This window comes from Glandiceps talaboti, chromosome 22, assembly GCF_964340395.1.
Source record: "Glandiceps talaboti chromosome 22, keGlaTala1.1, whole genome shotgun sequence".
NCBI classification, from domain to species: domain Eukaryota; kingdom Metazoa; phylum Hemichordata; class Enteropneusta; family Spengelidae; genus Glandiceps; species Glandiceps talaboti.
The window spans coordinates 347,689-365,000 of record NC_135570.1 but is presented as its reverse complement, the minus strand read 5'-3'; the positions used below and the strand labels follow the sequence as shown (position 1 = coordinate 365,000).

The following is a 17,312-nucleotide window of genomic DNA, read 5'->3' as shown; positions in this document are numbered from 1 at the left end:
GTGTATGTGTTTTCCAGTGTCTGGTTATTTGATATGGTCATCACCATGGATACGAACGCAGTAAACTGAGAGTTTGTCGACGATTTGTAAGAGGAGTTGACATCTAACGACTTCAAAATCATTCAATTCAAGGATTGTATGGAAATGTTTCCATTAGCGACAATAATCCTAATCTATAACAGTTCATGAAACAAAAATAGATATAGCTGAAATAACCAATTGAAAATTGTTGAGGAACGGTTGCATACCTTTCACTTTGACCTGTACAATACAAGGAAATTTGACCTAATATCTGATGAAACCCCTAATCAGTTGTCTCATTGATTACTACGATATATCATGAAAATTTCACGACGGGGAGTGACTGTGAGTAACTGATGACAGTCAAATCAACAAGAGTGTGGGCAAAGATAGAAAACTGAAGATAGTCAAATCAACAAGAGTGTGGGCAAAGACGGTAAACGTTGGGCTACCTTGAGTGTGCACATTTGCATTTTCTCCACGAGAATAATTCTAATTTCATTCAACTAATGTCATCATGATCTCAGTGATTTCTTGAATATTATGCATAGTGCTACATACGTGGTTACTGTCAGTGCTACATACGTGGTTACTGTCAGTGCTACATATACGTGGTAACGTTACTGTCAGTGCTACATATACCTGGTTACTGTCAGTGCTACATATACGTGGTTACTGTCAGTGCTACATACCTGGTTACTGTCAGTGCTACATATACGTGGTAACGTTACTGTCAGTGCTACATATACCTGGTTACTGTCAGTGCTACATATACGTGGTTACTGTCAGTGCTACATACGTGGTTACTGTCAGTGCTACATACGTGGTTACTGTCAGTGCTACATATACCTCGTTACTGTCAGTGCTACATATACGTGGTTACTGTCAGTGCTACATATACCTGGTTACTGTCAGTGCTACATATACGTGGTAACGTTACTGTCAGTGCTACATGGAGGTGGTTACTGTCAGTGCTACATATACCTCGTTACTGTCAGTGCTACATATACGTGGTAACGTTACTGTCAGTGCTACATGGAGGTGGTTACTGTCAGTGCTACATATACGTGGTTACTGTCAGTGCTACATACGTGGTTACTGTCAGTGCTACATATACCTGGTTACTGTCAGTGCTACATATATGTGGTAACGTTACTGTCAGTGCTACATGGAGGTGGTTACTGTCAGTGCTACATACGTGGTTACTGTCAGTGCTACATATATGTGGTAACGTTACTGTCAGTGCTACATATACCTCGTTACTGTCAGTGCTACATATACGTGGTAACGTTACTGTCAGTGCTACATGGAGGTGGTTACTGTCAGTGCTACATATACCTGGTTACTGTCAGTGCTACATATATGTGGTAACGTTACTGTCAGTGCTACATGGAGGTGGTTACTGTCAGTGCTACATATACCTCGTTACTGTCAGTGCTACATATACGTGGTAACGTTACTGTCAGTGCTACATGGAGGTGGTTACTGTCAGTGCTACATATACCTGGTTACTGTCAGTGCTACATATACCTGGTTACTGTCAGTGCTACATATGCCTGGTTACTGTCAGTGCTACACTATACGTGGCAATGTTACTGTCAGTGCTACATATACGTGGTTACTGTCAGTGCTACATATACGTGGTAACGTTACTGTCAGTGCTACATATACGTTGACATTGTAAACGGGTTGACGTTCATTTATTGGATGCCTGGCTCAAAACTGACCAGTGTCAATTTATGAAGTGTCAATAAATGTATATGTTAACTTTTGAATCCTGGTTGTTTTAAAGCTATAATGATATGTTAATAACGACTTTCACCATGATGTGAAGTTTCAGCTTCAAGTAAAATGAATTGTCTTCATCTTCGCTTTAATGTACTCTTGCATCCCACACGCAAAGAAGTGATAAAAAGAAAAGCCACATTGATAGCGTGAGCCCATCTGACCACGTGACTTCGATGACGTCATGCAACATATACATAATACCTCGTGAAAAAAAGTGTTATACATTTAACGAGAAGGGGTAAGAGTGGACAGAAGTATTGAAGCTAACGTGCAATTGCATTAACCGGCCTTTCTCGTTCTCCTTTGAAATACTCATACGATACTGTGTGCAGTGATGGGAGATCGCCAGAATTTTACTAGCAATGGAACGAATTATTCCGACTATGACCAGGGCAGCATGGAAATGTCGTTTGAAAGTCAGGTGCTGATCACCACTGCTTTCACCATAAACATGATATTATCGATTGTCGGCAATGTCACCGTTCTGTGGGTCCTTATATGGGGCCGAGCAACGCGAACTGATCTTAACGCGTTCCTAATCAACCTGGCTGTTGCTGATTTGCTCATGGCGATATTCTGTATGCCGTTCACATTTCCAACTATCATGTTTGGATACTGGGTCTTTGGCAGAGAGATGTGTCCACTAGTAATATTCATGCAGCAGGTTTGTCATTTCCCCCCTATTTATTAAGAAACAACAAAGTTGTACGTGTTTTACATTGGTATATCTATATCAGGACCAACATCAATTACACATACCTTGTTCAATCCATGAGAATTATTAATCTCTGATTTAACTTAGTGAATTAATCCACTCCCTTGATATCCCTAATCCAGTGAATTAATCTCATCCCATGGTATTTTAGACATTTTACGATATGAGTGTCGACCAACGTCGTTACTTCACACACTGTATTTAATCGTCTCAGCACATATGAACTATTCTAGTCTGTATTTTCAACTATGTTTTTTTTTAAAAAGAGTGAACAGTTTTTACCTCACGATTTCACTTACGTGTTTTTTGAATTTATCATTCAGAGAAGACCATTTTGTGAAAACTATGTAATTTCTTGAAATTGCCCAATTTTTTGTATTGATGTTATTCAACGAAAAGTTATTGAATTCATTCGTCTGATTTTTGTGATGAGATTTTATTATTAAAACTTAATGATAGATAAATCGTTGACTATATAGTCGTATTGACGTCAATCAACATTGGCAGTTTCAACATCGAATTCACATTTATTAAGCTTACAGTTTATTTAATCACAAAAAGGTAATATTAGACTCGAATGACTTTTTCCGTGAAGTTGCAAAACTCTGTCTCGGATATTATTACTTCTCTTTCTCAAACATTTACCGAAAAGGCTGTTTACGGTAATAGATCTACTTCTGTTTCTCAGTGCAATGAAAAAGTGCAAGAAGCCAAAATTGAATCAAGGGTGGTGTGCCTAATATGAACAGACGAGATACGACCTGTACTGAAATCTTTTAGTATTCAGAGCAAGTAACTATGACAACAGTCATGTTAAAATCTGATATAATAGATCTAAAAACCTGAAGACTATTATTAACCTAATTCAAAATTACCTCTTTTCATTATTTACCTTTTCAAAGGTATAGTGTTATGGGAAATCATCAACGCAACAGTGCCTAGGTGTATGGCCAAGGTACAGGGAAAGTTTTCCCAATGATATCAATTTGTGATCTATAAACGCTATTTTTAGAATTTATAGAATAAAGTATGGATAATTGTGTTATAAAACGATAACTTAGTTGTATACAACTTCTGTTTAAAATACAATAAAGTGATACCAGTGTAGTGTAGTTTGGAGTACATAATTCATGATAATAAAAATATACAATATGTCACGCACGGTTTCAGTATTCCACGTATATAATCCTTTGTAGAATTAATATTTGATCTCCCTCCAGGCTATCGTGGAGATAGTATTGTTGGTTAGTGGCTATTTGTCAAAGCTATCAGTCTGTAGAATCTGAACTGATCACGTTTATGAATATTGCGTCATGTGCTATGGACAGGATATTGTTTTACCTACATGCACCGGTAACTAATCCGCTTATTCGGGGGCATGTAGCATATTATCAATAAAAGTAACGTTGTGAATTTGTGATAACTGTCATTTTAATTGTTCATCGTTTCCCTACCTGTTATTGCCGTAAATAACTAAGATTCAAGAAGCACTGTTTTAGGAGTTCATCGACAAAATATCATCTAGGCAAGGTTTCATGATCGAGGTTGAGTTGGCGAGAACAGAATTCAACATATTAATCAACGTTAAAAAATATACACTTGATGAATATATCACATTGATATGACGTGCGGGCACATGGGATCGAAGGCTGTGTGAAAGCTTATGGAGATGGATATTGCATAGCCGAGAAAATGATTGTAGGCGGCACCGTGGTCAAAAAATGTGGTCTGATTCATATCGCAACGGACAAGATGGTTTGTACATATACTACAAGTACAAGTGTGGCTGAAATTCTTACAATGAATTATAATATTGCTAAACAATGATAAGACAGAACATTGACATTCATTTGAAAGTTTTATCAAAAGAGAAGTAAATACATTTTCAATAACAGTGTCATTACTGTACAGAAATCACAATTAAAGCAAAGCAAACGCGTTTCTGTATATTGAATGAAAAATGAGTACAATTATGGCGTCAGTATGCTTAAACTTTTCACTGGCTTCGTTATGTCAAAGAACGAGCAATTCTTTCTGGTTTCAAAATTCGAATCAATGCAATCAAAGATAACATAGTATGTATGTATGTATGTATGTATGTATGTATGTATGTATGTATGTATGTATGTATGTATGTATGTATGTATGTATGTATGTGCGGGACGTGTGTGTGTGTGTGTGTGTGTGTGTGTGTGTGTGTGTGTGGGTATGTATGTAGGTATATGGACAATGTTATGGTTTGTTTGAACTTAAGCGACCAATTACTGTCTGCATTTAATTAGGACCAAGGTCCAAATTTGTTCTCAAAATGGAAAATGTAGTCGATTTCAATCTGAAACATCTAAAAGTCGCCTAATATAATAAGACATATTAAAGTCATTCAACGACATGAGGTTGCTTGTGATGGCAGATAAAATGTCATTGATGCGGAGAGCACATAGACGGAGCTTTTTTAAACACTGTGGGAATATTAGGGCTGAACGTGACTGGGAAGTAATGATGTTCGCAATTATGTTTTGCTAGTCGAGTTTAAAATCTAGCAACTTCGGCATCTCAGGCAAACAGTGTATCCCATCAAGAGAAGGTCGTGGAGAGTGCTTCAAGAATGAAATAACCTTAAATAGAGTAAGAAGCTTTATTGAATGTTACCCACGGTTAACTTCAGTGAATATATACATAAGAAAGCAAGCTATAATACGGCTATTAAACATAAATACATTTAACACTCTCAGCAAGCAATGCGTCTGAGAGAAACGGTCCCTTTATTAGCATTTGATAATAATTTACAGACCGATTCCAAGGTTCACTTTGTTTGCAAATGCCAAGCTTAGTGAATCTTAGTTTGTATATTATCCGTAAAACAAATGGGAGACAATTTTTTATGCAAGTTTTTGTTTTCCTCGCGCGTGAAAGTTGAATGTTGAATACTATGTATGCGGTCATGGCTTAACTTGTAATTTACCAGTTCATAACTTAAGAAAGTGATCGTTGATCGTCTCCAAAATAGGACTGCAATTAATATTTCAAATTTGATAGAAACAACCCTAGCATCTTAAATAGTCAATTGTTTAAATAATCAATAAGAATCTTAGAGTTTAAATTTTAAGGTGGTTAGCATAAACCAAATTAACAGTAAACTGAGCTACTTATTCAAGACTGACAGTTGGCCGTTGTTGAAATCTCTCAACTTATCTAATTACGTTGTGTGCATTGGTTAAAATGTTAGTATTTGTCCATTCACTTTACCGTTGACAATTCTCTGTACACATACATGCAAAGCACGTATGTCTTATCAAAATGATTTATATACTTTTTTGGCAAATGACTACATAAAAAGATTTTCTCTGCAAGTCAATTAGGGTGTAAAGTAGGTTGAATGGCTGTATTATTTCGACGTCTGGTGAAATGGTTTAAACAAATTGAGATGATGTATTTTCACGCAACAAAGTACTTTGCTACAGCTTTACGGGAAATTAAGGTATGCAAATCAGTAACAATTACATTTACGCAGTTACCATTCATTTAATAAAACACAGATTTCCTTGATTTCACACAGCAAGACTAAGTGTTTATAGGATATAAATGTTATTGTAAAGGACACAAAGCTCGAATACTGCCGATCAATGTTTCGGAGTATTAATTTGTATCCGCGATATTTAAAAAAAATTAAGTTGCACATCACGCACTAGTACATTGGTGGTTGTCACTCGTTGGACAGGGAGGTGGTTGTTACTCGTTGGACAGGGAGGTGGTTGTCACTCGTTGGACAGGGAGGTGGTTGTTACTCGTTGGACAGGGAGGTGGTTGTTACTCTTTGAAAAGGGAGGTGGTTGTTACTCGTTGGACAGGCAGGTGGTTGTTACTCTTTGGACAGGGAGGTGGTTGTCACTCGTTGGACAGGGAGGTGGTTGTTACTCTTTGGACAGGGAGGTGGTTGTCACTCGTTGAACAGGGAGGTGGTTGTTACTCTTTGGACAGGGAGGTGGTTGTTACTCGTTGGACAGGGAGGTGGTTGTCACTCATTGGACAGGGAGGTGGTTGTTAATCTTTGGACAGGGAGGTGGTTGTCACTCATTGGACAGGGAGGTGGTTGTTACTCTTTGGACAGGGAGGTGGTTGTCACTCATTGGACAGGGAGGTGGTTGTTACTCGTTGGACAGGCAGGTGGTTGTTACTCTTTGGACAGGGAGGTGGTTGTCACTCGTTGAACAGGGAGGTGGTTGTTACTCTTTGGACAGGGAGGTGGTTGCTACTCGTTGGACAGGGAGGTGGTTGTCACTCATTGGACAGGGAGGTGGTTGTTAATCTTTGGACAGGGAGGTGGTTGTCACTCATTGGACAGGGAGGTGGTTGTCACTCATTGGACAGGGAGGTGGTTGTTAATCTTTGGACAGGGAGGTGGTTGTCACTCATTGGACAGGGAGGTGGTTGTCACTCATTGGACAGGGAGGTGGTTGTTACTCTTTGGACAGGGAGGTGGTTGTCACTCATTGGACAGGGAGGTGGTTGTTACTCGTTGGACAGGCAGGTGGTTGTTACTCGTTGGACAGGCAGGTGGTTGTTACTCTTTGGACAGGGAGGTGGTTGTTACTCGTTGGACAGGCAGGTGGTTGTTACTCTTTGGACAGGGAGGTGGTTGTCACTCATTGGACAGGGAGGTGGTTGTTACTCGTTGGACAGGCAGGTGGTTGTTACTCTTTGGACAGGGAGGTGGTTGTTACTCGTTGGACAGGCAGGTGGTTGTTACTCGTTGGACAGGGAGGTGGTTGTCACTCGTTGGACAGGGAGGTGGTTGTTACTCGTTGGACAGGGAGGTGGTTGTTACTCTTTGAAAAGGGAGGTGGTTGTTACTCGTTGGACAGGCAGGTGGTTGTTACTCTTTGGACAGGGAGGTGGTTGTCACTCGTTGGACAGGGAGGTGGTTGTTACTCTTTGGACAGGGAGGTGGTTGTCACTCGTTGAACAGGGAGGTGGTTGTTACTCTTTGGACAGGGAGGTGGTTGTTACTCGTTGGACAGGGAGGTGGTTGTCACTCATTGGACAGGGAGGTGGTTGTTAATCTTTGGACAGGGAGGTGGTTGTCAATCATTGGACAGGGAGGTGGTTGTTACTCTTTGGACAGGGAGGTGGTTGTCACTCATTGGACAGGGAGGTGGTTGTTACTCGTTGGACAGGCAGGTGGTTGTTACTCTTTGGACAGGGAGGTGGTTGTCACTCGTTGAACAGGGAGGTGGTTGTTACTCTTTGGACAGGGAGGTGGTTGCTACTCGTTGGACAGGGAGGTGGTTGTCACTCATTGGACAGGGAGGTGGTTGTTAATCTTTGGACAGGGAGGTGGTTGTCACTCATTGGACAGGGAGGTGGTTGTCACTCATTGGACAGGGAGGTGGTTGTTAATCTTTGGACAGGGAGGTGGTTGTCACTCATTGGACAGGGAGGTGGTTGTCACTCATTGGACAGGGAGGTGGTTGTTACTCTTTGGACAGGGAGGTGGTTGTCACTCATTGGACAGGGAGGTGGTTGTTACTCGTTGGACAGGCAGGTGGTTGTTACTCTTTGGACAGGGAGGTGGTTGTTACTCGTTGGACAGGCAGGTGGTTGTTACTCTTTGGACAGGGAGGTGGTTGTCACTCGTTGGACAGGGAGGTGGTTGTCACTCGGCAGTAAAGTTGTTGTCTCAGACAACTGACATACCCTGTGGATGAGCTAGATATATCAATCATAGACTTGTCGTTTGCCACGTACCTAATTTATGTTGAATCGTACAATAACATGAAATTACCGCTTGTGTTATATATCAATATATCCAAAGTAGATTGTTAGTTTAATTTCTGAGGTTGTTGACCAGGTATCCAACCCAATTATATTAAAGCGGGCTTCCAATTCAGTTAACAGTCAATATCTGATGAGGAATACGTGTTTTACTCGCTGTCTGAAGGGAATACTGATTGGCACTGATAAGTCATCTGTGTCGAACACATCTGGCGTATACGTAAAACGTGATGATTCCTGACAAACTAAAGAGATCTAAACATAGCCTTACAAGTGTTCAAAGCAACACCGATATATGTATTTGTTGAAATAGATAGAAGATTGTGTGTAATTTGCCCCAGGGGCTTGTAGTGTTGGCTTCTAATCTGAATTGTTCAATGTAACAAGAAAAAGTTATGAACAGATCTTTAGAAAGCAATGGTGTGTAGTCAGTCGTGATTAGATCGCCCTAAATAGCGAAACAACTCTTCCTAAATGCACAGATTTATTGCGTGTTATTTCCCTTTCGATGAATACCAAGTCATGTTGCTTCCACAACAACCCATGGAAATCCAAATATTAACTTTAGTCATGAACGTTGTTAAGGTAACAGTATCATTACTTGATGGCTACATAACTGTCAATCATATGATGAATCAAAGCATTTATTTATTGAATTTTCATAAATTACATTAACCATTATTTCACAATTATGGTATTAACTTTTGCAGACTTTATTCAAATGATAAGTTCGTAATATCGAAATATCCAAATGTTGCAACTTCTGACTGTGCTGATAAATCTATTGGACTATTAACCGTATTCAACATCACTGGAACCATCTGTAAAGTTATATGCAAATCTTTATATTCCGCCAATCAAAATCATTTTCATCACCTGTCATTTAATAGATTGCAACACAATATTTCTCAGATGAAATTTACATCGATTTAGCTCAGACCATTATATTGGTCTGAAGTTTTAGAATCATGTGCTTCATCAAATTCATAACGTATGACAAGAAAGAGATGAAATATAGAATTTAAATTCGAAGCTGTCTCAAAAATTAAAATGCAACAATAAAGGGAAATAAATGAAGGAATGTATTCATAAAGATATAAAGATTACTGTGTTGGCACAAATATAAAATTACAATTAAATACACATGATAATAATAATAAATGGCGTATCGATTGTGAATGTCTATGAAGGACAGTTGTCTTAATTGTGTGCCTTTGCCTTACAATTGTACATGGTTCATATTGCATCTGGTTGTCATTACATTCCTGATAGCCATTTGACTACATATGTACATACATGTATATCACCTATGTGTAACATCAATGCATGAGAGAACATAGCCATATTTACATACATGTATATCACCTATGTGTAGCAATCAATGCACGAGAGAACATAGCCATATTTACATACATGTATATCACCTATGTGTAGCAATCAATGCATGAGACAGCATAGCATGTATGTATATCACCTGTGTAGCAATCAATGCATGAGAGAACATAGCCATATTTACATACATGTATATCACCTATGTGTAGCAATCAATGCATAAAGCAGCATAGCTCTATTTACATGTACGCATATCGCCTATTTGTAGCGATCAATGTATGAGGCAACATACATAGACCCATAACGATATTGTAAAAAAGATCGCCAGGTGTTTTACCATACATCAATCAGAGTGATGATCACAAATTATCAGATTATGAAATATAGGAAATATGATCGAAAGAACTATTTTATGGATTAGCGAAAATCCTTTTGGAAGTTCTTGTATATGAACAAGGTAAACAACGCCAATAACTACAGAATTATCAATACTAGCAGTACTGGATTATATCAATAGTAAACTTTCACAAAATTCTATTTCTGGCAGAAACATGCATTGATCACCATGTCCAAATTCGTGTAGTCGAATGGAATACCTCTATTGATTTTCCACAATGTTCTATTGTGAAGTGGCTTTGAGGGTATGAGTATGATAGAATTGAAATAATCAAACTGATAATCAATGGTAAAATCGAACAAATTCGCTTTGGGAATAGGAAAAGATAGAAAAATGTGATATTTAGATTTCAGCTGTTTTATCGAGTGCCAAGAAAGAATAAAAAAGTGTAATCAATAACGTAACTTCATGCATTGCTCTCGTTGACATCGCATGTTTTAACTCCGCATTTTATTGAAGTTTTTACCAAATTTGCTACCTGTTTGTCTTATCATCGTTCTTAGTGTTTATAAAGTACCTAAGTATCCATTGGCTGCACATTTTTAACGCTTTTAAAACTTTTGGTGTGTATTTCGACTCTTCAACTTGGGCACGCTACTACGACACTGCCTCGGCAGAGGCCATCTTTGAACCCTACGTACCTTCAACTTCAACTTAAAGACAACTCAAGGTTAGAGAACTTCACCGTATCGTACCATGAGGTCATGAGTCACTGTACGACACTACTATCAACTATTCTGTCCCTTGTACGTTTACTAAGTGTAAACATAGACCCTTTCGTGTAGGGTTTATGGTTTCATAAATACTGTTCAGATATGAAATATGAAGTATACAGCACCCTTGCTAAACACCCATCCTATACCTGGTTCTGTTGCGACTGTGGCCTACCAAACTTTCGCTCCTTAAACTTCATGGATTTGTGTGATATAGAAACCCCAAATAGCTTTGATACGTTATCTGACATTAGTGAAGATGATACCATTGGTAGTCTGCCACCAGATTTACATCAAGCCCGACTAATAGAAACACAACTACAAAGGGGACCCAAGTATGCAAACAAATGTCCCACAAGCCAAACCTAAAACACGTCTACTCAAAATCATCAACGTAAATTGCCAGAGTGTACGCGCAAAACTTGCTGGTTTTCAGTACCTCCTTCAGGAAGAAGACCCAGACATAGTTGTTGGAACTGAGTCATGGCTTCTTAGCAACATTATCACTGGCGAAATCTTTTCCAACAAACTTTAATATATTTCGCAAGGACAGAACAATAAATAGTGACAACCATGGAGGAGTATTTATCACCTATACATATATGTAAGCAATTCAACCTGACTTGGAAATATCTATTCTTCCTTAACATTTTGTATTTCCATCAAATTGAATGTACGTTAGAGTGAGCTAAGGATCCTTCTCATAGCTAGTAGACGAGAAATGACAAAAAATGTAGTAAACGTCAGTAACTGTCAATGCCATTCTGCTATACCATTTCAATCTAATATTAATAAATCATTTGTAAGAGGATTGCGGATTATACATAGGAATTAAGCATGGCAGTGGAATATGTAAGATGTAATGGGAAACCACTCTGAAGATTATATGCTAGACAAGAGTCAGGTGTAAGCTTCGGTGATTTTTATAATCATAAAGTTCATTAAATTTCATAACTTTAATATCCAAGAAGGTTACTTTATTACACAATTTAGTAAAATTACTAATGGAACGGGATGTTTCAATAACAGAAACTAATATTTATCTCTACCAGTTACGTGAATGCTTATTATCTGTTCTGACGATGGTATGTCAAGACAAGCTTCTGAGAAATATTAATACCATTTCAGAAGTTTTTGTAACGAAAAACTGTCAAAATGCTTGAATATGAGTCCACATTTCTAAATATAATCTTCAGAAAAATTGTTAGGAAATCATTATGCGTACCTACTCACGATTTTCTGTTGCATTTCCAATTTCACTTAAATCAATACTTTACCTCCATTGGCCCAGATGTTCATAATGTAGCTAGGATTTGCAAATATTTTGTAGCAATAAATACTTTGCGAGGTCTATTTTCCTTCAGTGAATAAAATGGTACATCACACAATAGAATACGGTAATGATTAAGATCTATCAACTCAGTTCTCAGACAGACATTGAGGTACAATGACTAGGAGGGTTCACGGGCACCGAGTGGATTTATGTTTCAGATCAATATGTGTGAGTTTTTGTATTCAAATCTCACACATGTTCACAATTCATTGGTCTGAATTCAGGTATAGAGAGTATATTTATACTGTGCTAAAAAGTTGTCAATTCTCTTTATAAAGAAACTAGATTGTTTTGACGACTGTCATCAAAAGACAATTGCAAAACGTCAATACAGTTTCAAATACTATGGAAACATAGTTGTTTGTTGAAGCGAGTGTTCTTCAGTCTAGAAAGATACGAATGTTATGTCGAAAATTATGAATTTATTTTACCTACGTTTATGCGCTGAATATTGAAATGTGATTAATTATAACAGCAGTATCCTCGTTCAATTTTTGGAATAAGAAATAATATCTTTGCGGAAAAGCACCAAATGTTAAAGCCAAATATATCATTATTTTATAACAGGATTATCAGTGATTAGTGGATGACTATTGTAATAACATCAACCTATTAGTATGACTATGGACTGTAGAAATTGGAATTCCAAAGACGGTGGGCTATCTGTGATATCACCTGAAACAGGGCGTCACCACACAATAATCTTATTAATATGCCTCATTTCATCTTCTTCGACAATGTCATGGCCAAATATCATAGCAACATTTTATAGGTTACCTCGACAAAAATCTAATATATTATCTTAAGTGCGAATAGTTTACAGTTCGCCAACATGTTCAGATATTAAATATCACATGAAAATAAAACATTGCGACCTTTAATACAGTACAGCAATGGATTATTTTTTCAAACTACTGTACATATAAAAACCGAAATTTGATAGTGATTCAGAATACATGTTTGTGAATAATACAATATAATAGTTAGTGGTACTTTTGAAAGTAACATGATATGTTAACATTCGATACGCTTGAAATGTAAGAATGTTAGCATAACGCCGGAGGTTCTCATCCTCCAAATTTGAAAACTGAATTCCATTTACAGATTAATGATAAAATGTAATAGACAAGGACTTAGACACACACATAGATGTAATCCAAAGAGGTCGAACTGTAAAGGTAGCCTTTCTTCGAGCAGGAAACTATAAAATACAACCTGCATGATCAACGACTCTCAGTTATATTCATCTAGATTTTCCACCGAGTTGATGCCATTACGTTACATTTATTAATTATCTGTATGTACTCATTCTTTCTCCGTAGGTATCAACCATTGTAAATATCCTTACATTGACTGCCGTTGGCTTTGACCGTTATTTCGCTGTCATGTATCCCTTAAAGGTCAGAGTTACCAAGAATAGAACAAAGATTGTCTTTCTGATTGTGTGGGTCACCGCGTTGACTCTTGGAACTATACAGACCGTCTTTGTCAGAGTCGAGGAACGATATTACAACAGTGAAGCTATTTACTTCTGTACTGAGTCGTTCCCGGATTACAAATTTGCCAAGGGTTACGAAATTTTCATGCTTGTCACCACGTATATAGTCCCTTTGTGTATATTATGCTATACGTACTGTAGTGTTGGCATTCGACTGTGGGGTCGAACTATACCTGGAAATGCTGATCATGTGAGAGACCAAAGTCAAGCCAGAGCTAAGAAAAAGGTAGGCTATTCAAAAGAAGGTTGATTATTAAAATCACTGTCACCTTGCTACTAAATGTGATAATGTTTCATAATCAAAGGAGAGCGTGTACTATGTAATATCTAGATGCAAATTAAACAGGAATTGACACCTTTCGAAAAAACAAGAGTTCAAAGTTTTGAAATATAGGTTTACAATGGGAGTTGTGCAGTGATTTTGCTCAAGTGAATCCATGCCATGTATCTGGTTACAGTTGCATGTTTGCTAATATGGAAACAATTATACGCAGCACATTTTGGAGAAGAGCATTGAACATATGTGGTTATCAACATTGAGAAAATACGTTAGAGAATGAAACTTGCGGAATATTACCGACTATAATCGAATATTATCGATTCATAATTTGTTAGGACAAAGCACATCCCTACACTACATCCTAAATGTGAATCCGAACAGACAATTAGGTGTTTGTCTATCCGTACAGCTTTGAGGGCCGTTATAGTAGGCATAGTTAGATATTTTACAATACAATAATAATGTTACCTTTATTACACCAGTAATGTAACAGACCCAGATTTAATTTCAGCCATGTTGTTTAGTATTCAAATTTTTGATTTTTGAACGAATAATTTGTTCTGAATTATCAGATAAAACTCCATAGTATGTTTTGTTATTCAACTGAAGTCAAAATGCGACCGATACAAATACGCATCCTATTATTCCCCGGAAGCATATCCTGTTTATCTGTACTATGAACTGAACCAATTTAATCTGGATTGAAGAAATGTTTTCCCTTCTGTGAAAAGAAGATTAGGTACTTTGGAATATACGATTGACGTAGAGACTCAAATTCCTTGCAGTATTTTCGTTCGCATGGATTCACAACGATGATGAGAAATCATACAAAAGTCTGAAACTACATAACGGAATTCAGGTTAGGCTTCCTAAAGAAACAGATGTCCCTCGCTTTTCTCGGCCACTATAGCAATTCCAATATCTAAGTCTTTAACTTGATAACTAAATCTCTTGACAACAGTCTTGTTGATCAACAATTTAATAGCCAGTCAGCACACCTCGTACAACTAATCGCTCAGAGATTGTTTTTATTAAACGAGCTACATTAATTGAAAGAGGAAAGTTCTGAACCTTTGAAAATATCTAAACAAACGTTGTCCATAATAGATGAAGGCAATCAAAGTGTGTATTATCACGTTTTATTCAAATATATAATTATATTATTGACACTATAATTATCACGTGACCCTGAAAATTCAAAGTAGTATACTAAGTGTTTGAAAATGGTTTATCATTTATTTCAATCTCAATTAGTCGAGGCCAAAATAAGAAAGGGGAAACAAGGACAAGAACAACAGCAGCAGCAACAGCAACAACAACAACAACAACAACAACAACAACAACAACAACAACAACAACAACAACAACAACAACAACGACGACGACGACGACGACAACAACAGCAACAGCAAAAACAACAACAGCAACAGCAACAACAACAACAACAACAACAAATAATAATAATAATAATAATAATAATAATAATAATAATAATAATAATAATAATAATAATAGAAGAAAACAAGAGTAACGCTACTCTTCTTTTGTCATCTCATAATTAGTTCTTTATCTCCTACAAAGGTAATAAAGTTACAACGATGAACAAGACCTTTTACGGTCTAAATCACAAGTATTGTAACTTTAACCTTTTTGAAATTCTGACTTTAACTGTATAACCTTAGTGGTGACTGCAATTACCAAGCAAAATAATTGGCTTTGTTCAGCAAGTTACAAACATACCCTGTAATGCTATGTGTACTTTTTACATCATTTGAATTTAATATGCTTAATTTTCATGACTATGCTGGATGAGAGATGAAACAAACCTGAAATTACAACCGTTTTTGTTCCCAATTACGAGTTTTCATTATTAATATATATTGTATACCACGTCAAATTAACAGTCACCTTGCTTCTGTAGGTTATTAAAATGTTGATTGTCATCGTTCTCCTGTTCGCAATATGTTGGCTACCCGTTCACGTATTCAAGATAATAAATATATTTTACCCCAAGCTGTATGGAGACCTACGTTATCAACATATGTTGAGAATCCTGAACTGTGTAGTTATATGGTTGGCGATGGCTGACAGCTTTGTTAACCCGTTTATATATGGATTTCTGAATGACTCCTTCAGGGTAAGTACAAATGACACACCTCAACACAGAAATAATATTTTGATTAAATATATATATATATATATATATATATATATATATATATATATATATATATATATATATATATATATATATATATATATATATATATATATATATATCAATCTATTTTGATATGATTTTGATTGAACTAAGTATTTTAGGAGAGTACATAACCAGGAGACTCTCGCCGACAATTGAACTTGTACTGTGGACTTCATTATGTACTTCTCAGAATTGGTACACTTCAAATTGAACTTGTACTGTGGACTTCATTATGTACTTCTCAGAATTGGTACACTTCAAATTGAACTTGTACTGTGGACTTCATTATGTACTTCTCAGAATTGGTACACTTCAAATTGAACTTGTACTGTGGACTTCATTATGTACTTCTCAGAATTGGTACACTTCAAATTGAACTTGTACTGTGGACTTCATATGTACTTCTCAGAATTGGTACACTTCAAATTGAACTTGTACTGTGGACTTCATTGTGTACTTCTCAGAATTGGTACACTTCAAATTGTATAAAACGTCTCTTTTTGGGTTTTGTTATTGAACAAAAAGTAATTTCATCAAAATGTTCTACGAACTGAAATTTCATGCCAATTTCATCATTATGGGAAGGATTCTTTTATGTATCCTTTATGGCAGTAAAAATAGTTGAGTGATAACCTAATATTACCTTTTATCTTATAATATGTTTGGCATACGTTTCAATCTACACTGCATATGTCATCCACCGCTAATATCATACACCTTTCTAATTTCAGAATGATCTTACTGCTCTTACGCACCGTACTTCAAGTTATCTCTTCGGTGAGCAACGACAACGATTTCGCTTGCATTCCCGAAGCCTACAGAGTCAATCCAGTCTCTCGACATCTCGAACGTTTTCTTTGTCATCTGTTTCCTTCCTGAAAAGGTCTCAGAATTCTTCATTGACTTCAAGTAATTCTCTCAAGGTTGTGGTGGAACAGGAAAGAGAGAAACGACTTTCAATGAAATAGGAAGAACAGATTAATGAACACATATGAATGTATGTGCACGTGCATGTATGCATTCACATAAACGAAATGAGACATATGTGTATTCCGATTCCATCATTTTTATATACTTTATATCCTTTATATTAAGTAAAGTTCTAGTTACTACTCATAAGTCTTTAAACTAGATTTTCGGATTTTAGTTTATTTTTATTGTAATTATAGATATTGCTAGAATTTCTTGACTGAATATTGCAGCAAGTTATCAAAGTGGCATAAATTGACTTTAAACTGTTCGCTCAAGTAAGTGAAAATA

At 36.8% G+C, this 17,312-nt stretch overlaps 1 protein-coding gene across 1 annotated transcript; it reads left to right on the top strand.

Moving 5' to 3' along the window:
* Window positions 1–2,143: 2,143 nt before the first annotated feature.
* LOC144452372 (substance-P receptor-like) lies at window positions 2,144–17,020 on the top strand. The gene is made up of 4 exons (XM_078143464.1): window positions 2,144–2,473; window positions 13,394–13,795; window positions 15,771–15,986; window positions 16,784–17,020. Exons 1-4 carry the CDS (start codon window positions 2,144–2,146, stop codon window positions 17,018–17,020), a joined length of 1,185 nt encoding a protein of 394 aa, XP_077999590.1.
* The last annotated feature ends 292 nt before the right edge of the window (window positions 17,021–17,312 follow it).